Below are 26,135 nucleotides of genomic sequence, written 5' to 3'. Positions count from 1 at the left end.
TTAATGATGAAATAAAAACCTTCCACGATAAACAAAAAGTTAAACGAATTTACAACTAGAAAGCCTGCACAATAGAACATCCTCGGCAAAATGTTCCATGAAGAGGAAATAAAAAACAATGATGAAAATCAGCAGAGGGAGGTATTACACTAAAGGAAAATCTAATCAGAAGAGAAACCAAGTCAAGTTAAATACCAAAAATAAACAAAAATGTCTGGGAGTACAAATCATGTATCCATAATAACCCTGAAGGTTAATGGCCTAAACTTACCAATCAAAAGACACAGACTAGCAGATTGAATCAAAAAAGAAAAAAGAAAAAAGAACCAAGAATATGTGCCTCTAAGAGATTCATCTCATAGGAAAAGATAACCACAGACTAAAGGTGAAAGGTTGGCAAAAATCATACTACTCACATGGACTGTGGAAGCAAGCTGAGGTTTCTATCCTTATGTCAAATAAAGTAGACTTCAAGCTAAAGTTAATAAAAAGGGATAAAGAAGGACACTACATACTGCTCAAGGAAACTGTATACCAATAAGACTTAACAATTATAAATATATATACCCCAAACATCAAACAAACTCTTCTCAAGTTCAAGAGTCAAATAGACCATAAAACAATGATTTTGGAGGACTTCAACACACTTCTTTCCATTTACTGGATAGATCTTCCAAACAAAAGCTGAACAAAGAAACTACAGAACTCAATAATACAATCAATAACTTAAACTTAACTGACATATATAGAATATTTCAACCTTCAATGAGCAAATACATTTTTCTCAGCAGCACATGCAGCCTTCTCTAAAATAGACCATATATTATGCCACAAAAAACTCTTAGCAAATATAAAAAAGTAGATATACTACCCTGCATTCTATCAGATCATAATGGAATGAAATTAGAAATCAACGATAGACTAAATAATTTGCTACTGAATGAACAAGGAGAAACAGAGACATTAAGGAGGAGATCAAAAAATTTTTAGAGGTGAACGAAAACCAATGTATTGAAATCTCTGGGACACTATGAAGGCACTAAGAGGAAAATTCATTGCATGAAGTTCATTTCTTAAAAGAAAAAAAGTCAACAAATAAATGACTTAACATTACATCTCAAAGCCTTAGAAAAACAAGAACAAGTCAACACCACAAAAAATAGAAAACAGGAAACAATTAAAATCAGAGCTAAAATCAATAAAATTGAAAAAATGGACAAAACAAAAATTAGATTCTTTGAGAAAATTTATAAAATTGATAGACCCTTAGCCATGGTAACTAAGGGAAGGAGAGAGAAAACTCAAATCACTAATATATGTAATGAAAAAGGAAATATCATAACAGACAGTATAGAAATACAGAAGATAATTAAAAATTATTTTGAAAACTTGTACTCCAATAAAATAGAAAATATTGAAGGCAGTGATAAATTTCTAGAGCCATATATGATTTGCCCAAATTGAATCAGGATGATATACACAATTTAAACAGAACAATTTCAAGTGATGAAATTAAAGATGTCATCAGAAGCCTACCAACCAAGAAAAACCCAGGACCTGATGGATACACAGCCAAGTTCTACAAGACTGTTAAAAAAGAACTAATAACAACACTCTTCAATTTATTCCAGGAAATAGAAAAAGAGGGAGCACTTCCAAACTCATTCTATGAGGCCAATATCACCCTGACTCAAAATCAGGCAAAGAAACTTCAAAAAAAGAAAACTTCAGACCAATATCTCTAATGAACATAGATGCAAAAATTCTCAATAAAATTCTGGCAAATCAAATACAAAAACATATCAAAAAGACAGTACACCGCGATCAAGTGGAGTTCGTTCCAGGGATGCAACATTCAGAAATCAATAAATGTAATTCATCATATCAATAGACTTAAAGACAAGAACCATATGATCATCTCAATAAATGGAGAAAAAGCATTTGACAAAATACAGCACCCCTTCATGTTCAAAACACCAGAAAAACTAGGGGTAACAAGAACAAATCTCAACATCATACAAGCTATTACAGAATTCTAAATGGAGAAAAATTGAAAGCATTCCCTCTAAAAACTAGAAAAAGACAGGGATGCCCTCTTTCAGCACTTCTATTTAACAGAGTTCTTGAAACACTAGTCAGACCAATTAGATAAAAGAAATTAAAGGGATAGAGATAGGTAAAGAAGAACTCAAATTAGCAATATTTGCTGACAATATGAATCTATACCTAAAAGACCCAAAAAATTCCACCAGAAAACTTCTAAAACTAGTAAGTAAATTCAGCAAAATAGCAGGATACAAAATTAACACCCATAAATCAAAAGCATTTCTGGATATCAGTGACAAATCCTATGAAAGGGAAATGAGGAAAACTACCCCATTTACAACAGCATCAAAAAAAGTAAAATAAAATACATGGGAATAAACAAAAGAGGTGAAAGGCCTCTACAACAAAAATTACAGAACACTAAAGAAAGAAATTAAAAAAGACCTTAGAAGACGGAAAGATCTACCTTGTTCTTGGACAGGCAGAATGAATATTGTCAAAATGACCATACTACCAAATGCACTATACAAATTCAATGCAATCCCAATCAAAATCCCAATGACATTACTCATAGAAACAGACAAGGCAATCACAAAATTCATCTGGAAAAATAAGAGACCCAAAATAGTCAAAGCAATCCTTAGCAAGAAGAGTGCACCTGTTGGCATTACTATTCTAGACCTTAAACTATACTACAGAGCAACACTAACAAAAACAGCATGGTATTGGCACCAAAATAGACGTGTAGACCAATGGTACAGAATCGAGGACACAGACTAATCCACAGAACTACAGTTATCTCATATTAGACAAAGATGCTAAAAACATACATTGGAGTAAAAAAGATAGCCTCTTCAACAAATGGTGCTGGGAAAACTGGAAATCCATATCTAACAACATGAAATTAAACTTCTATCTCTCACCATGCACAAAACTCAAATCAAAGTGGATCAAGGATCTAGGAATTAAACTAGAGACCTTGCACCTAATTGAAGAAAAAGTAGGCCCAAACCTCCATCATGTCAGATTAGGCCCCAACTTCCTTACTAAGACTCCAATAGCACAAGAATTAATGTCAAGAGTCAGTAAATGGGATGGATTCAAACTAAAAAGCTTCTTCTCAGCAAAAGCAACAAATCAGTGAGGTGAATGGAGAGCCTACTAATTGGGAACAAATTCTTACCACACGCACAGACAGAGCACTAATCTCTAGAATATATAAAGAACTCAAAAAGTTTAACCTCAAAAAAACCAAATAACCCAATCAATAAATGGGTCAAGGAACTGAACAGACACTTCACAGAAAGATATATAATCAATCAACAAATATATGAAAAAATGTTCAACATCTTTAGCAATTAAAGAAATGCAAATCAAAACTACTCTAAGATTTCATCTCATGCCAGTCAGAATGGCAGCTATTAAGAATACAAACAAAAATAAGTGTTGGTGGAGATGTGGGGGAAAAGGTACACTCACACATTGCTGGTGGGACTGCAAATTTTTGCAGCCAATATGGAAAGCAGTATCGAGATTCCTTGGAAAACTTGGAATGGAACCACCATTTGAACAAGCTATCCTACTTGGGGGTCTATACCTAAAGGACTTGTAAACAACATACTACAGGGACACAGCCACATCAATATTTATAGCAGCACAATTCACAATAGATAAACTGTGGAACCAACCTAGATGCCCTTCAGTAGATGAATGGATTTTAAAAATGTGGCATATATACACAATGCAATATTACTCAACTTTAAAAGAGAATAAAATCATGGCATTTGCAGGTAAATGGATGGAGCTGGAGAATACAATGCTAAGTGAAGTTAGTCAATCCCCCCAAAACCAAATGCCAAATGATTTCTCTGATTTAAGAATTCTAATTCAAAATATGCCATGGGGGTGGGAGTGGGAGGATTAAATGAACTCTAGATAGGGCAAAGGAGAAAGGAGATAGAGGGGAAGGGAGGGGACACAGGGACAGGTAAGACGGTGGAATGCAATGATCATCATTACCCTAGTACATGTATGAAGACACGAAGCATGTGACTCTACTTTGTGTATAACCAGAGATATGAAAAATTGTGCTCTATATTTGTACTATGAATTTTAATGCATTCTGTTGTCATGTATAACAAATTAAAATTGAAAAAATTAAAAAAAGAAGGGCTAGGGATGTGGCTGAGTGGTAGAGAAGAGTACGCTTGAGTTCAATCCTCAGTGAGGTGACATGCCATGACACAACAAAAACAAAAGACGGTGGGAAAATATCTTTTATGGAATGAAAGAGAAAACAAAAACAAAAACAAAACCTATCAAATCAGAAGTACATATCTGGCAGAAAACATCTGTCAGAAATGAAGGTAAAAGGCTGAGGATATAGTTCAGCTAGTAGAATGCTTACCTTGCATGCACAAGGTCCTAAATTCAATCCCCAGAACCAAAAACAAACAAACAGATGAAATAGACATTTTCAAACATATGAAAGCCAAAAGAAATTATAACCAACAGATAGAAAAACAAGAAATGATAAGGAATGCCTTTTAGGCAGAAGGAAAAAGATATCAGGTGGAAACCTGATCCTAACTAAAAGAAATGATAGGTATTGTAAATGTTAATTATATGAAGAAATATATGTTTTTGTTCCTTTAATTTAAATCTCTTAAAAAGATATGTGACAAAACAAAAATCATAATAATGAGTTATGGTGCTTATAAATATGTACAAGTAAAATGTGTGCTGCATGTTAGGTGAGTTATAGATTAACAAAGGTTGTTTTGTTTTGTTTTTGCAGTGCTGGGAATTGAACCCACAGCTTTGGGCCTGCTAGGTAAGTATTCTATCCCGTAGTTGTACTCTCAGCACCCAAAAGCCATTTAATAAATTGAATAAAACATAATTATTAAAAATTTTAAAAATGTAAATATAATGATGATAGCAGAAAGGCTAGGAAGAGTAAAATGGAAGGATACTATTGTAAGATACTTATACTATATGTGAGGTCATATAGTATTAGTTGAAGGAAAACTGTGATGAATAGAATATGTACATTATAAACCCTAAAATAATAAAAAATACTAAGCCAACAAAGGAGATAAAAGTATTGGAATAGAGACTGGGATATGGCTCAGTATTAGAGTACTTGCCTGGTAAATGTGAGGCTCTAGGTTTAATCCCCAGTACCATAAATGGATGGATGGATGGATGGATGGATGGACAGATAGATAGATAGATAGATAAAATAAAGGTTCACTGACAACTAAAAAAGTATTTTGAAAAATACTGGAATAACCTAAAAGAGGGCAGGAAAGTGAAAAATAGAATAAAGAGGAGAAATACCAAATACAAATACCAAGATGAAGAACTCAAATCTAAACAGAAATGGTATAACCATTCCAATTCAAAGGTAGACATTGTCAGCTTGAGCAAAAAATAAGACTAAAGTATATGCTGTCTATAAGAATTGCATTTTAAAAATAAAGACAAAAGTACATTAAAAGTGGAAGAGAAGAAAAAGATATACCATGAAATCAATAATCAAAAGAAAACCAAGTTGGCTATATTTATATTAGACAGCATATTGCAGGGAAAAGTACATTACTGAGGACAAATATTTCATAATAACACTCAATTTGACACTTTATTTGTTGAATATCCATCAAGAATATGTGGCATCCTAGTTATTTAATATAAGTCTCCTCTTGCTGGAACTATTTTGAAATTATCAAGCTGTGAGAAGAGTACACATTTACCTGGCACATGGAAAGGTGTTCTTTTCATCCAAGTGCTGAAAAAGAGGCTAAGAGCTAATAGTTATTTTGATATTCCTTTCTGTTGAATATACCACACAAATATCAAAACTACAATCTTTCTTATTTATTTGATCAAAATTAATCATACTATGCCTATAAAAATCTGCATTTTTGTATAAACAGGTAATACTACCATAAAAGTCCCATTCACCTCCACTTACCAAGATGTCTTATCAATATATTCTCATTAAAGCTATAAGCAGTTTTCAGATTGGGTCTATATGTCTATCAAAATTCCACTGACAGGGCTGGGGATACAGCTCAGTTGATAGTGTGCTTGCCTTGCATACACAAGGCCTTGGGTTCAATCCCCAGCACCACGACCCCCCCTGCCAAAAAATACATTGACCCCAAGTAGACTAGATGCATTATAATGAATAAATATTAAAACTTAGTTATTTGCAAGTTTGCATATATTTTAGGATTCAACTACTATATATTGAAATACATGGAATTATAATTGTCAAGTTAAAAGTACTTTTTTGGGGGGGGGGGGCAGGAGGGGTGTCTCAAGATGGTAGAATAGAGGAGGTAGCTTTCCTGGCTGCTCCATAGCATGAAAGCAGACACGTAGCTTCTTTTTATTTTGACAGGTAGCTTCTTAGCAAGTGAAGTAGTAGAAACCTTCAGGGACACTATAGTCTACAGCGAAGAAACTCTACTGCCTCAGATCCATACTGTTAGATGGGTAGACAAACAACATGAAAAAGCAAGGGAACAAACTGTTCCAAACAAAACAAGATAACTTCAATAACAGAAACAATCAACACTACCAAAGAAGAAATGTCAGAGAAAGAGTTCAGAATGTACATAGTTTAACTGATCTGTGAAGTAAAGGACAGTATGAGGAGTGAAATTAGACAGAAAATACAGAAACTGAAAGATAACTTCAAAAAAGAGACAGAGATTCTCACAAAACAAAACAAAGCAGATATCCTTGAAATGAAGGAATCGGAAAAACCAAGTTAAAAATTAAAATGAAAGCATCACCAACAGACTAGATCACTTGGAATACAGAGTTTCAGGCAAAGAAGACAAAATACGTAGTCTTGAAAACAAAACATAAAAGATGTTAAGAGACCATGAACAGAACTTACAAAAAATGAGATACGCTCAAGAGGAAAAAATTTAAGATTTATTGGGATAGATGAGGGCTCAGAGATATAAACAAAAGGGATGCACAATCGTTTCAATACAATAATATCAGAAAATTTTCCAAATCTAAAGAATGAAACAGAATATCAAGTATCAAATACAGGAGGTCTATATGACCCCAAATATAAAAAATGACAACAGATCCACATCAAGGGACATTATTATGAGAGTGCCTACTATACAGAATAAGGATAGAATTTTTAAGGTAGTCAGAGAAAAACAACAATTAACATTTAGTGGGAAACCAATCTAGATCTCAGCTGATCTCTCAACCCAGACCTCAAAGCTAAGAAGTTTTGGAATAATATACACCATTTTTTGAAAAAAAGGGACCAAAAACATACACTGGATAAAACATAGACTCTTTGATACATGGTGCTGAGAAAACTGGAAATCCATATGTAATAAAATGAAATTAGACCCCTATCTCTCACTTTAAACAAAACTCTAAGTGGATCAAGGACCCAGGCATTAGATTGAGGATAAGGTACATTAGATTGGAGACCCTGAGTCTATTGAAAGAAAAAGTAGGCCCAAATCTCCATCATACTGGTTTATGGCAAAATTCTTCAACAACACTAGAAATGATCAAGAACCTGAAGAGGATGGGAGAAAATCCTTGCCACCTGCACCTCAGATACAGCATTAATCTCCAGGATATATAAAGAACTAAGACAAATTAACACCCACAAACCAAATAACCCAATAAATAAATGAGCAAAGGAACTGAACAAACACTTCACAGAAGAAATGGCATGGGTCAACAAATATGTGAAAAAATGTTCAACATCTCTAGCAATTAGATAAATGCAAATTAAAACTACACTGAGAATCTATCTCACTCCAGACAGAAGTGCAATTATCAAGAATACAAGTAACAATAAATGTTGGTGAGTAAGTGGAGGATAATGTACAGTCACACATTGCTGGTGGGACTGCAAACGGGTGCAACCACTCTAGAAAGCAGTATGGAGATTCCTTAGAAAATGTGGAATGGAATCACCATTTGACCCAGTTATTTCATTCTTTGGCATATACCAAAGGACTTAAAATCAGTGTACTATAGTGACATGGCCACATCAATGTTCATAGCAGCTCAATTCTACCTGAGCTATGGTACCAACCTAGATACCCTTCAATAGATGAATGAATAAAGAAATTGGAGTACATATACACAATGGACTATTACTCAGCCATAAAGAAAAAATAAAGTTACGGCATTTGCTGGTAAATGGATGAACTGGAGGCTATCATGCTAAGTAAGCGAAATAAGCCAATCCCCCCAAACCAAAGGCCAAATATTCTTCCTGATATGTGGATGCTAACTAACAATAGGTTACATGGGGTTGGCGGGGAGAAGTTGAGGTTCACTGGATTAAATAGGAGGGAATAGGAGGAAGAGAGAGGGGTTGGGAATGGGAAAGAAATTAGAATTAATCAGACATAACTTTCCTCTGTTCATGCATAAATACATGAACAGTGTAACCCCACATCGTGTACAACCACAGATGAGAAGTTATACTCCATGTATGTATGATATGTCAAAATACCTTCTACTGTCATGTAAGTCTAAAAAAAAAAATAACAAAACAACAACAAAAAAAGATGCAAAAGAAACTTTAATTCTTAGTCTTTTTCATGTCAGGATCCCTTTGCTTTCTTAAAATCTATGAAGGCCCTCAATGTGCTTTGGTTTGCGTATGTTGTATCTATGATTTTTATTCTATTTGAAATAAAAAATGGAAACCTTTTAAAAGTAAAGTAACATCAGAATACATTGTCATTTTCGTAGTCAACTTAAATAATACAAATGTATCACACCAAACTTTAAACCATGTGCTCACTGAAAATCAGATACTCAAATTTAAGATGCTTAAAATATTATATGAATCCCTCTTGAAGAATCACACCAGAAAAACACACTTACCAAAACCTCAAAGGAAAATCAGATCACTTTAAGAAATGAAATAAAAGGCAAATAATAAAAAGGGGAAAAATCTTTAATTCTTTAAATACTTTTCTCACATAAAGGCAGAAGAAATAACATGACTTTCTATTATACAATCTTCTCAATGTAAGCATTTATATAACAGTTATGAAGGGGTAGGATTTGCCGTGCAGAGGAATCAATAACAATACTGTAAAGCCTACAGCAGTGCACATAAACATGGTGTAGGAGACATTAACACTAGACTGAAAAAAATAATTATATTTTCAATAAACATGTTCTTACTGGATAATCAATTTTCTACACGTCTTACCAGCTGTTTCACACAGCTCAGGTAGAGGAATGGCAGCAGCTGTTTAACCAAAACCATATATTATATGCATATGAGGTGATTTTAATTTTTCATAGGTATCTACTTATTTGTGAGCAACCCATTTAACTCATATTAAATAAAAACAAGGTAATCATGGGGTGATTAATTCAGGAGCATTTTTAGTATAGTTCTATTTTAGAAATTAATTCTTAACCAATTATTTTTATGTCAGAGAACTTAATAATTCAAATTACATGCTGCCCTTATTCCTGGATTTAAGAGATTTGTCACGATCAATGTTTCTGAAATATTAAATTAAAACATGTCATGGTAATTACTATGGAATAAATAGCAATTAAGATTTTTTAGGCAAATAAACTCAAACTGTTTGCAATGAATATTTATGTTACTAACATTTTCCCACACAATACATGAGTCACTTGTTACAAGTTGCCTTAAAAATGTAAAATGTAAGTTGTAGAATTACTTCAAAAGAGCTAAAGAAACTGACTTAATAGTACAAAATTCTGTGCTTGGTTTTTAAGTATCTATGTATAATGTATCAATAAACAGGTAGAATTTCAGGTAAATAATACAAATTAGGCTACTTACAGAGAAAGATAGTATTTATGCTCCATATTTATAATGGTGAACCAAATGTATACTTTGAGATGGGTAAATAATTTATAGGACAAGTAAAAGATAATTATTTAAAAATGCATATCAGCCAACAACTATAATCTATCATGATAGTCCAACCCCACAATTTGCATTAAATAAATACTTACGGCTATATAACAAACTCTTGCTTTTTCTACCAACATCCAGTTTTTCTCCAGATCAAGATGTTCTTCCTTTTTGTAACAATTGGCAGCTGCAAGATTAGCTACAAGGGACCTAAAACAACAAAAGAAAAAGCATATATCATATTCAAACTGGTCAGGTATTTTGGAATAGTTAAATATTAATATTTCCTGCAAAATTTTAATTCTTAAATACTTCCATTAGATATTTTTATGAATGCAAACACTATTAATTTTGTTTTGAAAACTTGGAAACTTCTATGTTTTCTTTGAGATAAAAAGAGATATGATAACCCTTCAAAACATCACTTGGTATTTTGAGAAAATGGAATTTAAATTTCCTCAATACTAAAATAACATCGTTCAAAATGCAGTTAAGAAAAAAACCTACAAAGTCATTCTGCAAAAAGAAATCCCTATAACCAAAAACTATTTATTTAGCAGTGCTGGGGGTCAAACCCAGGGCCTCGGGCTTGTTAGACAAGCACTTTACCACCAAACTATGCCTCCAGGCCCTCAAATTTCACTTTTTATAATGGAAAATATCTTCATAAAAATAAGACCAACATACTATAATTGACAATTTTATCTAATACTTTAAAAAACAAGCATGAGATTAATTTCATAAAACTCACATATTAATGTAGACCATATTTACTAAAAGGAATTAATTTGCAAACCAGTACATTTTAAGGACTGGAATCAATTAAAATTAGTTTCTATACTTAAAAACTCTCTGAGCTGGGTCCACTTTATAGCTGGAAAATCTAAGCAGGATTCTGTATTTAAAATACTGCTACAAGTGCCACCTAGATCGTTTATTTATAGCCCAATAAACAAACTTAATGAAATAAAAAAATTATATACATTTCATATAAATAAAAATAAATAGTTTTCTTCCTCAGTGTGACCTGGAACTCAGAAAATTCCTTGCCAATTTTTCTCTTACTAAAATAATAACGGTATGGTATATAAAACAATCACCTCATTATTTGAAAGTAGGAAAAATATTCTCTTCCAAAACATATTTCCATTCATCCATATGCATCTCTTTATGTTCAATTAAATGAAAAAAAATGAGAAAGAAATATGAATCAATATACTCATGCAAAGTAAGTATACTGCAAACTTATAAAAATAGTTGTATTTTTGGTGCTGGGGATTAAACACACTCTTAATATATAAAAATATATTAATAACTATGACTTAAGAAAAGTTTTGGTAAAAATGGATGTCAAATAACAATAGACATTTCACTGAGTGCTGTAAATGGCTCTGGAGGCTGAGGCAGGAGGATTGCCAGATCAATTGCAGCATCAACAATTTAGTAAGGCCTAAGTAACTTAGTGAGACCTTGTCTCTAAGCAAAATACAAAAAAGGACTGGAGATGTGGCTCAGTGGTTAAACACCTCTGAGTTCAATGCTGAGTACCAAAAAGGAGGGGGAAAGAAAAGCAAATGCTTAAGCACTTCTGGTATCAAGTACTAAACTTTGTTTGATAATAAAATTACTTTTTGAATTTTGAGTTTTATATAGTGGCAGTAAGGTTACCAGCTTGATCTAAAATAATTTATCGACACTATTGGGTTTCAGAATTTGAATAATCAATTGGATAGAGATCCACTTGCACCTGTTTCTGACTACCCATATCAGCTGAATAATAGTGATCTCCATAACCATAAAATTAATATATAATTTAAGCATTCAACATCTGGAGACCTAATATTATCATAACTGTTCTTTAAAATAGAAATTTTGCAAACAAAAACAATTTAGCAATTTTAACTCTTGCTTGAGTGGTGTCAGAGGCAAAACTTAACCCATTTCTAATGAATGGGGAAACTTTGTTGTATTCTGCAGATTAATATTTCTTCTAGGAAAAGTGAAAAGGGCAAAAGTGTAAACAAGTATATTTCAATGTGTGAATACTGGATTGCTCAATATATTGAAACTTTAACACCATCAAGTTTTGCACACAAAATGAAAGTTAAAGAGAAGCTCTGAAAACAGCATTGGCGCTCTAATATTTTTTGAAAGTCATATTTTATTTATTTTGTAACTACTATCCATACTGATCCTTAGTATACAGAACAGCATCAGGTTCTTAATAAATATCTGCTGGAGGTCAGGCAGCAAGCCAAAATAAAGGCAGTAATAAAGGGGATTGAAGAAAGTATGTTCATGGGGCGATTAAAAATGGAGGGAAAGAAGAGAGTGGGAAGAAAAAAAGGAATGGAGGAGGAGAGACTAAATATTTCCAACTGCCAAGAATGCAAAATTTCTAGCAAATCACTATTTAAAAAGAGACAATTCTAACAATATCACAGTTAGGAAAGTTATTGTAGGTTTCCCTTGCAAGGGGGAAAAATACCTATGCTAATATGGGAATTATTTTAGCAATACATGCATATACTGAAGGAATATCGCCATGTAGCTACAAAAGAACAAATCAAATAAGGGAAGGCCCTGAGAAATGTATTACAAGTTCACCTGGAGAATATTCTAGTAAATAAACCTGTATAAAAATATACTTGGAGTGGCAAAGTACCCATAAGTAAAATTGTTTAATATGGACAGTTGACTATTTTTCAACAATGTTTTATATGACCCAGTTCATTTGAAACTGGATATAATGTAGTACTTTATATATGTAAAATGCACAAATACAAACACACATATATACACAACACATGTATGCATGGATTTTCAGATTCTAATCTCAGGTTATGGTAAAAAGATCATCCTACTTATCTAATCTAGCTATGAGAAGTTGAGCAAAATATTTTTCTTTCCTGAGCCTAATTATAAAAGACCAAACTCCATTATGCCTCATGCATTCAACAGCAGGGTTAATAAAAGTAAACTGAAAAATGCAGAAGGCAAAAATAATATAAGGAAGAAGGGTTTACTGAACATTTAAAGAAATTATAAAGATGAAGTCTAAATTCCAAATTCAGATTGGAATTCAGATGTCACCAGTGTTTACACAGCCAATTATTATCAGTTTCCACTGAAATTACACCAACCGACCTGTTGCTACCAGTGATGCATGCAGCACAAGTTCCTGTTGGCTGCTCATTCTGCTCATAGTAATAAGCATCCACATGGGCTTCAGCAGCTTTTCTCTTCAGGATTTCTCCAAATTTATCTATCCCAATGCATCCAAAAAATGTTGCTGCTTTGTGCGGCTGCTGAATCATCCACTGAAAAATAGGAACATAAATAATTTAATGGGTCATAAAAATGGTACACATAGTTCAGTATTCCACCATGGTTAGTGGCATAAAAGGGATGCTTTGTGAGAAATTGGCTGTTATGAATGGAATTTCAATTCTGTACTACTGCTTATGATAACAAACTTGACACATCAGCAATGCAAAATCTTACTACTTTAGGGGAGTATAATAAAATATAGTGGTTTAAGGACTTAGAGGTAAAAGTCATATAGTCAAATGCTGGCTTGGTATAAAAAAATAACAGTAAGTTAAGTAGCATAGCACCGTCATAAAAAGCCCAGAAACTTCTCTGAAGACTTCCTGGGTTTAATCCTCTTCTGTCATGAGTTGTATAAGCAAGAATATGTGTCACTTAACATGTCTATGCCTCACTTTTCTCACCTATAAAATGGAGATATTTTATAAATACATTTTATAAAGTTGTCAAAGATTAATTGAAATAATGTAAGCCAGAGCGTATTCATTGCTGAGCAGAATATCAACCACAGAGTAAACAACATACATTAGCTGTGGTTGTCACTACTGTAGTACTTCTTATAATGATCCTTCAAATATAAATTATTGTAAAATATGCTCATATCTACTAAATGCTTTTAAAATCTCAAATTTTTTTTACTATAAAAGAATGATGATGGAATTCTTTTATGATGCATGCTTTTTCAGTGATTTGAACTCTCTTGCATAATTAGCTCACCTCCCTGAGAGCTCTCATGCTTTTGTGATTCTAAAGTCACCATTGTTTGTTTTAAATATAGTCAGCAAAACACTCTGTATACAAGTAATGTACTACTTTATATATGGAAAATGCATGTAAAAAGTATCAACATTGAAACATATTATCAAATATTCAGGCTTGATGGTGCATGCTTGTAATCCCAGCAGCTCAGGAGTCTGAGATAGAGGACCTCGAATTCAAAAGCCAGCCTCAGCAGTGGCAAGGCGCTTAGCAACTCAGAGAGACCCTGTCTCTAAGTAAAATACAAAATAAGGTGTGGTTGAATGTCCTTGAGCTCAATCCCTGGTACAAAAAAAAAAAAAAAAAGTTTGCATATCCAATAAATGACATTCATTTCTTTTTTAAAAAAAGAATATAATGCATGTATATTTGAGAGGTAAAGCAATGATGAGAGAAGTAAGATTAAAAAAAAAAAAATCTACAGGAGTGAGAGAGTAACTGCATGAAGACCAGCAATCTCATCTTTAGGGATTTACCTTGAAGAGACACACACAAATATAAAATAATACAGTATAAAATAATATAGTATTCCTTGAGATACTATTTGTCATTGCAAAAAGTTACAACAACCTAAAATTCTATCTGTAGAAGACTGCCTAAATAAACTAGGATAAATCCATTCAGTAGAATACCACATAGTCATGAAAAACAAAAAGTAGATAAAAACAAAACCCAAATAAAATAAAACAAGAGAACACTCTATAAAACAATCCATCTAAATGAAACAATTTCTAGGATATTTTGTGAAATCAAAAAAAGATTTCTAAAAAGTAAGGTTTAATAATAAATATACGGTTGGAGTTGTAGTTCAGTGGCAGAGTGCTTGCCTGGAACATGTAAGGTGCTAGGTTTGATCCTTGGCACGACATAAAAATAAATAAATAAACCAAAGGTATTGTGTTCACCTACAACTAAAAAACAAGATTTTTAAAAGTAAATAAATGATTTAAAGAAAGAATAAAAATCAAGAACATATATTATTTAAAAACATACGGAGAAAGCTTCAGGACACTGGATTTGGCAATGATTTCTTATACATAATAACAAAGGCACAGGGAACAAAAAGGAAAATAGACAAATGTGGGTAAAACAAATTCAAGTACTTTTGAACAGAAAAGGACAATCCAACTAAGTGAAAAGGCACCTTATTTCCAAACTATACATCTGATGAGAAGTTAATATCCAGAATAGATAAGGAACTCCTGTAACTCAAAAACAACAAAACAAATAACCTGATTAAAAAAATGGGCAAAGGACTTTAATAGACAGGTCTCAAGTATGTATTATATGTATGTATTGTACACATACACACAATGGGCCAATAAGCACATGCAAAGAAGTTTAACATCACTAATGAATGATGTGGGAAATGCAAACCAAAACCTCAGTGAGACCTCATTTCACACTGACCAGAATGTCCACTATGAAAAGAGTAGAAAATAAATATTAGTAAGGAAGTGGAGATATTGGAACCTTTATGCAGTAAGGGCGGAAATGTGAAGTGGTGCAGTCACTCTGAAATAGTGAAAGAAGTTCCTTAACAAAAAATAAGAAGAAAGATATTAACATATAATCAAGCAATGATAATTGAAAGCAGAATCTAAAAAAGAGATGTCTGCCCAGCCAAGTTCATTATAGGATTACTTGCAATAGCCAACTGGTGAAAGTAATCCAAATATTCATCAATAGAAAAAGAGATGAATGGAGATAACAGAATATTATGCAATCTTAGAAAATAAGGCCATCCTGTCATATGCAATAAAAAGGATGAACCTCAAGAACATTCTGCTAAGTGAAATAAGGTCACTAAAGGAAAATATTTTATGATTATACTCATAGTCAGAAAGGAGCAAAGAAGTTTGCAAGGCCAAGGGCTAAGGAGGAGGGGAATTAAATGTTTGGTAGGTATCGAGTTTCAATGATGCAAGTCAAAAAGTTTTAGAGACTTGGTCTACAGTAACCCAAAGAAACTGTACACTATTGAACTGTACATTTAAAAGTTGACTAATATAATTATTTATTCCAGAAATAAACAATTCACAAATTTTAAAAGACAAACTCTTATGAGTAGCATGATCCTTTGCCATCACCCTCTATACTTTTTGTTCCAATCAGGGCATGAATCACACTTTTGTTTACCATATCCACATTATCTATATTACCTCTTCTGAGTTACTTATCAACTGTTTTGGTATTGCAGTGCTTGTGTTCAAGTACCTCTATTTTACTTAATGACAGCCCCAAATGTAAGAGTAGTGACACTGGCCATTTTCTTACAGTATATTGCTATAACTTTTCTATTATTAGTTATTATTGTTACTCTAATGCTGTGCCAAATTTATAAATTAAGTTTTATCATAGGTATGTATACATAGACAAAATGTAGTATACCTAGGGTTCATTACTATTTGTAAATTGAGGCATCCAGGGGGCAGCTTGAAACATATCCCCCATTGATAAGAAGGTCTACTATACTTAAAAAAAAAATCCCCAAACCAAAAACCTAAAAGCAACTTATACCATGGTTACACTACATTTACTTGCCATTAAAATAATAGTAAACTTCCTGTGAAATGAAAGTGGAGCCATTGTAAGTAATCTAGCATATCTGTAATCAGAGAGTTTATAGGTTCAAACTACAGTCTGGACAAAGAGCTATATGAACTCTATGCTGTTTTTAAACTGATTTATTAGTTACTCTGCAATCAGAATTTAAATGAATTAAAATGCCTACATTACAAACCAATAAACACAAAGTATCAATAAATAATCACAAAAATTGATAAACAGAAGAAATATTCAGCAGGTTTTGTTATAAGTTCACCATTAAATATTTCAGCACAGGAAACTAGCTGATATTTTAGCTATTTTTGGTAGCAAGACACTGACAGAATGGGACCTTAACTTTTGATCACGTGATTTACACTCAAAAATTGGTCTATCTAATAAGACGCGGTGGCACGCGCCAGGTACTCAGGATGTTGAAGCGAGAGGATGGCAAGTTTAAGGCCAGCTCTGGCAACTTAGTGAGATGCTGTCTCAAAGTAAAAAATAAAAAGGCTGGGGTCTGGAGCTGTAGCTCAGTGTAGACCGCCCGCTTCATACTTGTGAGGCACTGGGTTCAATGCTCAGCACCACATAAAAATAAATAAAGATATTGTGTCCAACTACAACTAAAAAAATATTAAAAAAAAAAAAAAGGCTGGGAATACAGCTCAGTGGTAGAGCAATTATTTAACACGCATGAGGCCCTGGGTTCAATCCCCAGTACTTAAGGGAAGGTTTAATTTTACAGAAGCAATTATGAACTAGAAAGGAAGTAGAGGCACACACCATAGCACTTACCTCCTTTCCTGTTTTAATAATATTACCATGGTGCCCCTGGGGAAAAATACCATTTGTTAACCAATTAGTTCCAACCAAAAGTATTTATTATATTTATTTCCTAAAATTTAGTGCCTCTTGGGCACTACAAAACTTTCAAAGCTTAGAATCAGACTGGATATCACCTCTCTCATTTCCTGTTTCACCTTGATTTTTGTGCAGAATTTACTTTTTATTATAGTCACCCCACGAAAAAAGGAAAAGGTTTTGCAATGTACGTATGATGCCACTGAAAGGAAAGTAGCAATCTAATGGAAAAACTGAAATATCTAGAGCTAGTTGTACATGCCATATTTGAAAGATGTCACTGGGTTTCCCTTGAAAATTTATATATCCTGCAGACTATGTGGGTTTGTTATAGCACCTAGGGAACTTAGGAGCACACAGTTTGGGAAACAAGAGTATACTGCTAACAAAAACAATGAAAAAGAGAAATAAAAGAAAATTAGGAGTAGAATGACAAAGCAACTAGGTAGGAGGTTACTGCCTAAGGGGGAAGGTAGGCCTAGACCAGATAATTAAATGACACTTTAAAAAGTTTAAACTGCATTCTGTAGGTAGAAGAGAGCTCAAAAAGGGTTTTGAGCAAAGAATTGAGATTATAAGGCATGGTGACTCACTAAGGTAAGGAACAAGGAGGAGAAAATTTACAATTGAATTTAAATAGGTACTGAATAAATGACACATGAAATTTCACATTAAAAGTCTTTTAACAACACATGGAAGGATTCTATTAACTTCACCTTCCAGATGAATTTCTTCTTCATCACCTAGATACAGCATTTAGGACAATGTAACTGCCAATGATACCTAAAAGTCAGTAATTTCTAAGAAAATGCCTTATACTTTTAATTCAATTCATAAGTGAATGATGAAGAATGACACCTAGATACTAAAATAGTTGCAAGATAAGTCAAAGAAATTTTATACCAAAGGCATTTCAGGAAAACTGAAAAGCACAAATACAAGAAATTAAATGTCAAAACTGGGAAAGAGCAACAAGCACATTGCAAAGGGTGATGAGGAAATCAAAACTGAAGGAGACTGATTAGGAAAATACCATCTATCACACTGTTTTATGGAAGAACTGATTATTCATAGAGGGCTCTGATACAACCATGAGAAACAAGGTGGAATACAAGATTTTCATAAATATTAAGAACTCTTTCTTGCTCAATACCTTCTATGTTATGTCCCCTTCCTAATACAACTGCTCCGTTTTTCCCATTGGGAAGTGTTCTATTAATAAAAGTTAATTGCTAACAATATTATCCCCAATAACTGTTTGTTTGTTGTTCTTCATAAATACCTATTAACACTTTTTTTCTTCTTGGTACCTGGGATTGAACTAAAGGGCACTCAACCTGTGAGTCACGTATCCAGCCCCCTTAACTTTTTTTTTTTTTTTTTTAAATTTAGAGACAGGGTCTCACTGAGTTGCATAGAGTCTCGCTAAATTGCTGAGGCTGTCTTTGAACTCATGATCCTCCTGCTCAGCCTCAAGAGCTATTGGGATTACAGGCGTGTGGCACTGTACCCAGCATCTGTTAACATCTTTTTCTCTGAACAGACTTTGGGAAACTTTAGCCTAGTAGGGAAAACAAACAAACAAACAAACAAAAACCCCCATAAACTTGAGACTCAGGTAGATCCAAGTTTATTTATCCATTTGTTGGCAAACAACCTACTCTATCACAGGTCATTTGTTGAGCAATTATTGGGAAGACTGTAAGTAATGCAAGGCAGTGTTTGTTATAGAGTACTAATGATAATGATAAAAGGAAACTGTTGAAATATGAAAAGAATTCTTAGTCTATATATTACCTAATTCATTCTATCAATATTGACTCTTCATCTCTATTTTAACTTTAGACCAGTCTTTAGATGTCCGACCTGAATACCTTAATACCTACTGAGTCCTGTTTTTGCCTATTAAATTGATCTATTTCTATTTCTATCATCACTTTCACCAAAGCTCCCAACTTCTGAATTAAGACTACTGCAAAGTTCCTTTTAAATTTTTAAAAACTAAAACATCTTCATGTTCCATAAAGTTTACTACCTTAAAATGTACAATTCAGTTGGTTTCTGTATATTCATAAGGTTGTGCAACCATCACCATTATCAAAGTCCAGGACATTTTCATTATTTCAAAAAGAAATGTTTATCCATAAACAGTACCTCCCCTTCTCTCTCTGCTCCCATAACCATTTGCAAAAGCTTAACTCATCTCCCTACCTTCTATTTAGTTTTCTTCCAATCCACTGCAATTTGAATGGTTTTCCTAAAGCATCCTTCAATAGTTACCCAAATTTCTTAAGCAACATTCAAATGTAAATAACTTAATGAATGAACCATCAACTGCTTCTGAGTTCATTATAAGATATTAACACTCTTCAATGTTCCAGTACTTATTCTGTCTCCTGTTCTCTCTAGCTTCCTATTTAGGTTTTAGGTCTCATTTTTTTTTTTTTTTTTTTTTTTTTTTTTTAAGAGTGTGTGAGAGAGAGAGGGGGAGAGAGAGAGAGAATTTTTTAAGATTTATTTTTTTTTTTAGTACTTGGTGGACACAACATCTTTGTTTGTATGTGGTGCTGAGGATTGAACGCATGCCAGGCGAGCGCGCTACCACTTGAGCCACATCCCCAGCCCGGTTTTAGGTCTCATTTTCATGAGCAATAATTTCCTGAACTCTAGTCTAGATGTCCAAGTTATATGTTGCCACAGCAAATTGTATCATTCCTATTATAAAATTATTTTCATTTAACTATAATTTTCTGTTCCACAGACTACTTTCTTAGTTCTTTAACAGTTGTAGGGTACATTCCTAAATCTAAAAAGTGTCTGCTACATTCCAATCAATATTACAGACTAAAGTATGTTACCATTTATTCATTGGGACGTACATACACAGAAGCTGTCGAGCACATAGTAGAAGGACCTACTCAGACTCTGGAAATAGCCAAAGAAAACTTTCTAAGAGAAATATGAGGAAACTTCTCTCAGTGGATATTTAGCTATGAGGGGTTTAGGACACCATACTACACATCATGGCACTTGGCATACTGAATATTTTAAGCTAAAGGAACCTAAAGAACAGAAGTGCAGAAAGGACTTTCTGATCCCTCCCTCATGTGAGAGGTATTCTATTACCTGGAAGAAGGGAACACCCTTATCTTAGAAGAAGGAAGGACACTGAGATGCTTTTGAAGACAAAGCCTTGCTGACTTTCCCAATTTACTTCTCCTAGCTTATACCTGTTTTGTACCATCATATATTCCCACAACTCTCTACTTTTCATCAAACTTAGTATCAAAATCTGTCTTTCATTTCATTTAAGAAGCCTCCACATCATGTAAAACCTACATTAAATAAATCCGTATTTTTTGTAAACCTGTCTTTTTTTGCTACATTGGCCCTAATTCATAATTTAGAAGACAGGAAAAAAAAAAGATATTTTTTCCCCTACAACTGTAAGTAGGAAGTAGGAGATATACAGGTCTTGGGTGAGATAATTCTTTTTTTTTTTTTTTTTTTTGTACTAGGCATTGAACCCAGCTACATCTTCAGTGCTTTTATTTTTTATTTTGAGACAGGATCTCACTAAGTTGCTGAGGATCTCATTAAGTTGCTAAACTGGCTTTGAACTTGTGATCCTCATGCTTCAACTTCCTAAATTCCTGGGATTACAGGCTTGCACCACCAAGTCTGGCTTCAGTTGTGGGGGGAGGAGGAGGAGGAGGAGGAGGAGGAGGAGGAGGAAGAAAAAGAGAGACAGACAGACAAACTTAAAGAATTAGGAAACTAAAAGTAAATTCAGTATTTCAAAAAGGATTTGGGTACTTTTAAATACAAAGATAAACAAGAAAGGGTCTTAGTATCAAAATATTTAACCTCTTCTTTAAAATTGCATTCTAAAACTACAGTATTTTCTAAAGTACTTATTAAAAAAAAATATTAAGCTTATTCTATTCTATTTGGATATCACTAATAAAATAACCACTAATATAGGTTAAAGATTCGGCATATAACCTGGCATGAGTTTTGCACAGAATAAGTTTTAATTATTACTATGAAAACAGCTATTGTATAGACAAATTATGCAACCAGTCTAAATACCCAACAGACGAAAGGATAGAGAAAATATGGAATATGGGCTGGGGTTGTAGCTCAGTGGTAGAGCACTTGCCTAGCATGCACGAGTTACTGGGTTCGATCCTCAGCACCACATAAGTGTAAAATAGAGATATTGTGTCCACCTAAAGTTAAAAAAAAAAAAAAGGAATATATACATAATAAAGTTTTACTCAGCCATAAAGAAAAATGAAATTATGTCATTTACTAGTAAGTGGATAGAACTGGAGAACATAATGCTAAGTGAAATAAGCAGACTCAGAAAGTAAAGGATCAAATGTTTTCTCTCATATGCTGGGGAGAGAGGCACGGAGAGAGTGGAGAAGAGAGAAAATAAATTAAAAAAAGAGGGCTGGGAATCTCACAAAACCATAAAGGAGGCCAACAAAGTAAAAGGAGGGGATCCAGAGGGAAAGTCATGAGGAAGTACTAGATAATGAAACCTACCAAATTATGCTGTTTGTGTACAAATAAACCATAATGAACTGCACTTATACATATGATGATAATGCACTAATTAAAATAATAATAGAAGTGAGATCAGTGCAGTAGAACATGTGGATCATGGGGAGGGTGGAGGACAGAGTAAAGGAAGTTACAGTGGGGGAGAGAAAATTGAGCAAAATATGTTGTATGCACGTATGACGATGGCATAATGAATTCCACTATTACGAATAATTATAACGCACCAATGGGGAAAAAAACTACTGTTGTAAATATTGTACCAGCATTATTAACATTGTTATTATTTCTTAGGAAAACCGTAAAATACTTAAAATCATTCTTTAATTTTTTTTTTTTTTTGTAGTTGGACAGCATGCCTTTATTTTATTTTATTATTATTTTTTTTAATGTAGTGCTAAGGATGAAACCCAGTGCCTCACACATTCTAGCTAGACAAGCGCTCTGCCCAAGCTATACCCTTAGCCTTAAAAGGGAGTTTGAATTTTATTTTCTAAGCCTGCCTGAAGCCCCTGAACCCTTACATGGCAAGGTATAAGTGGAAGAAAGGTGGGGGTGGGGAGCAAAAAACTTCCTTAAATTGTAAGAGAACTTTGCTGTAGTTTTCACAAGAGGATTACGGATTTTATCAGATTACTGAAAGAGTCTAGGCCATCCAGACCAGGGAGTGTGTGTGTGTGGGGGGGTGGATTGTAGACACAACAAAGATATATTCAGGAGAAAGCCTTTTTTGTTTTAATCAAAAGAGTAACAAAGTTATAGGATTGTATCAAGTTAACCAAGAAAACAGTTTCATCTGAAGATAAACATAAAAGACTTACACTGGATCCTAACAATAGAGCAAATGGTGTGGTGTTATAATAAGCTTCACATTTTTATTATCACCAGGAGCACCGAAGGACCAAGATTTCTATCAAATGGCCAGTTTGGAATCTATTTCTATGTTCTCCCAAGAGTTAAAAAACTACTACAACTACCATATAGAAATTAAAGAAGATGGCAGTAGATAAATAGATAAATAGTTCTTTAAATTCCAAAGCATGTTAATATTGCCATTTTCTTTAAAGAACTATTTATCTCCACCTTTATCAAAATTATATTAAAATAGTTTTTAAAATCACATTATCATTTTCCCTATATATTTCAAATACTTTCTTATGTAAACTTAAGAAAAACTGCTAAAACCAAGTATAAGCTAAAGATCCACCTACAAAACACTATGATTAGCCAAAGATGAGTTAGAAACAATTAACAGTTAAGAGTTAAATTACTTACTACGTACTTAATATATGTTGAGTATGAGGCTAGTGCTTTACCTACCATGTTATTTAATCCAAACGACCAAACATAAAGTAGGTATTTATCTTACCACAATTTACAAGTGAAAAATCAGAGAGGGTAGGTTGGCAGCAGACCAAGTTCTGTCTGATTTTAAATAGTATCCACTTATTACTCTAGATATTAAGAATGAAAAGCACAGGAGTGTGGTCAGAACTGGGCTACAGAGCTAGTCTAGAAAGGAGTAATTGTGTGAAACTATGTAAGTAACTTAATCTCTCTAGCTATTAATGTCCTTAATTGTCCATGTCAGGAAATTACAGTGATGTTCTAAAAGATCTAATACTTTTAGCTACAAGAAAATCCAGAAGAATGTTTTGTATTTGAAACAAGAAAAAAAAAAAGCATCTTAGAAGTTGTGGCAAACTAAAAATGGGACTGAAAAGTGAGGAAACAAAAAAAAAAACTCTACAGAAAAACCAGTGGTCTTTTGAAGTTAGAATGTCACTCAGATGCTTCTGCCCAGAAATTCTATAAAATCCACAGAGAAGTATGCCAACTAATAACCAAAGAGCAAAGAAAAGAATGGACAAAAATCCTATTTCTTTACTGTTTCTAGCATATGGTTTATAAAAAGCAAAAATCCCTCAAGGCAGTAAACAGCTGCCCATCAACACCTATCAGCAGCAACATCAAAAACATGAGGCAAAGGTCAAGTCAAAGTTTATTGACAATGATGAACTATGACAGCTTCTATTAAATTACCCCTTCCTTCAAGGTGTATGTGATCAAAGCAGCAAAGATATTTTCACTCAGTCACATAACAAGCTATTTGTTGAGATTGAAACATCTGGTCAATATCTCCTAACACTGCAATTTCATGCACAGTTAGCATTAGGGCACATTTCTTCTCCTCTTCTTACAGGGTCCATAAGAGTGGCACATATGGCTGATCATTTCATTCAAAAAGGATTCAATTCAAGGCATTACACACAATCGTCCGTGCTTTATGGTGTTTTTAAGTCTACCTGCCATCGTTTTCCATCATCATTGCTGACTGCTGTTCTCTTCCACTATAAAAGCCTGCAAATATGACAGAGCACTTAAAGCTTAACAGCTTTCCTTTACTGGAGTTAGGAAGCATTTAAGGCACAGGAATCTATAAAGTGGCAGCTCATTTTCTATTGTCAAGAACTCCCAATACATTAAACTATTTAGCATTTTATTTATCATTTAGCAAAGATCTAGTACAAATTAGAAAAGTAATTTTAATGTCGAATCAAATATTTAACCATCTGCCTCAAAGATGTATTAAAGTATATGCTTTTGGTTATAAGTTAAAGGTAAAATAAACAACTTGAAAACAGTATCATGGAAATATTTTAAAATTAATTCTAATAAGATTTTAGAATTTTTTTAAACTTGATAAGAAAAAATTCCATTTTAGAGAGAACAGGATGCTACAATTTTATCAGTCCCATATGCTAAAAAATTTTCCACTTAAAATTCATGCATTTGTTGTCATGGTAACAGGACTCTTTCTTAAAAATACTACAGTAGTAAACCTGAACTCACATCATAGATTCTCTTTCTTACCCCACCCTTAGGATATTGGTTTCAAGGGACAAGCAGGTTGAGAGTGGGGACATCCTTAAAGTTCCTTTGACACATCTCCCTGATAGTATAACTGTATGAGTAGAGTTATCTCCTAAAATTTAAGGATTTGTCTGAGCATTAATAACTAAGTGGATATCAATAAGGAAATATTCTTTTTTGTAATAAAGAATCACTTATGACCACCTGACAATAAGCAGAGTATAATGGTTGATTAAGGAAAGTGAACATCAAAATAATAAGACTGATCTGAAGCCCAAGTTACATAAAATGTCCCAGAGACTGCTACTCTAGCATGTAATTTAAATGTTTTGTTAATTCATTTGTTTACTTATTTTGTTTAAATTTGTGTTCCTGTAACAAACAATGCCCGGACGATAGAACCATTTCAATAAAAATATCATTAATTATATTGACTATTTAGGCATGGTTCTTATATCAGAGATTCCAAATAAAGCAAGAAAACACACACACACACACACACACACACACACACACACACACACACACACACAAAGCAAACAAAACAAAAGCATTAGAGAAAATAATTTTAAGACTGTTCAGGAAAAGATAAAGAGAGGACACTGAGTCGGGCAGGACAAGGAAGGAAATACTGGCCATTTAAACTGAGACATAAAGTATACAAATGAGGTAATCAGACAGATTGGGGCTTGGGAAACTTTCCAAACCAAAGGTAGAGCAGGGTAATGCTACTGCAGCAGGAAAGACTTTGGCATGTTGAAATAATTGAACACCAGCATAGCTGGAGCTCAGTAAGGGAGACTGGAAAAAATTGTTAAATATACAGGTTCGAGATTATGCAGCCCTTGCTGCCTATGGTGAGGAAAATAAATTTTATTTAGAGTGCAATAGGATGACACTGAATGATTTTAAAGAAGAAAATGAAATTATTAAATGTAAGTAGGGATCGCTTTTGCCACTATGTGTACAGAATCAGAAGAGTGGCAACAAGATCAGTTAGGACAGTGTTATTCACATTCCATATCTAGTCCACTGGAAAAGACTCACACTAGCTCTATTCTCAAACTATTTCCAGATTTCAACCTCTTTTCATTAATTCCAAAGCTATCACCCATCAAAAAAACATAATTTACCTAGACTACTGCAATATTTCCTAATCTTACTTTCATCTTCAACTCCAGGCACACAGAACTAACCCTTATTACCCTTTTGCTCAAAACTCTGTAAT

At 33.4% G+C, this 26,135-nt stretch overlaps 1 protein-coding gene across 2 annotated transcripts in view; it reads right to left on the bottom strand.

The window, feature by feature from the left end:
- The window catches only part of Adk (adenosine kinase), a 479,685-nt gene that overhangs the window by 261,391 nt on the left and 192,159 nt on the right, over positions 1-26,135 (bottom strand). For both annotated transcript variants that reach the window (XM_076834150.1, XM_076834152.1), the window contains exons 5-6: positions 13,112-13,284; positions 10,066-10,174 (exon numbers count right to left, since the gene is read on the bottom strand). In XM_076834150.1, coding sequence (XP_076690265.1) covers positions 10,066-10,174; positions 13,112-13,284 — 282 coding nt within the window. The remainder of the gene's footprint in view (positions 1-10,065; positions 10,175-13,111; positions 13,285-26,135) is intronic.

This window comes from Callospermophilus lateralis, chromosome 15 (genome assembly GCF_048772815.1).
Source record: "Callospermophilus lateralis isolate mCalLat2 chromosome 15, mCalLat2.hap1, whole genome shotgun sequence".
In the NCBI taxonomy this organism is placed as follows: domain Eukaryota; kingdom Metazoa; phylum Chordata; class Mammalia; order Rodentia; family Sciuridae; genus Callospermophilus; species Callospermophilus lateralis.
This window is presented reverse-complemented; position numbering and strand designations above follow the sequence as displayed.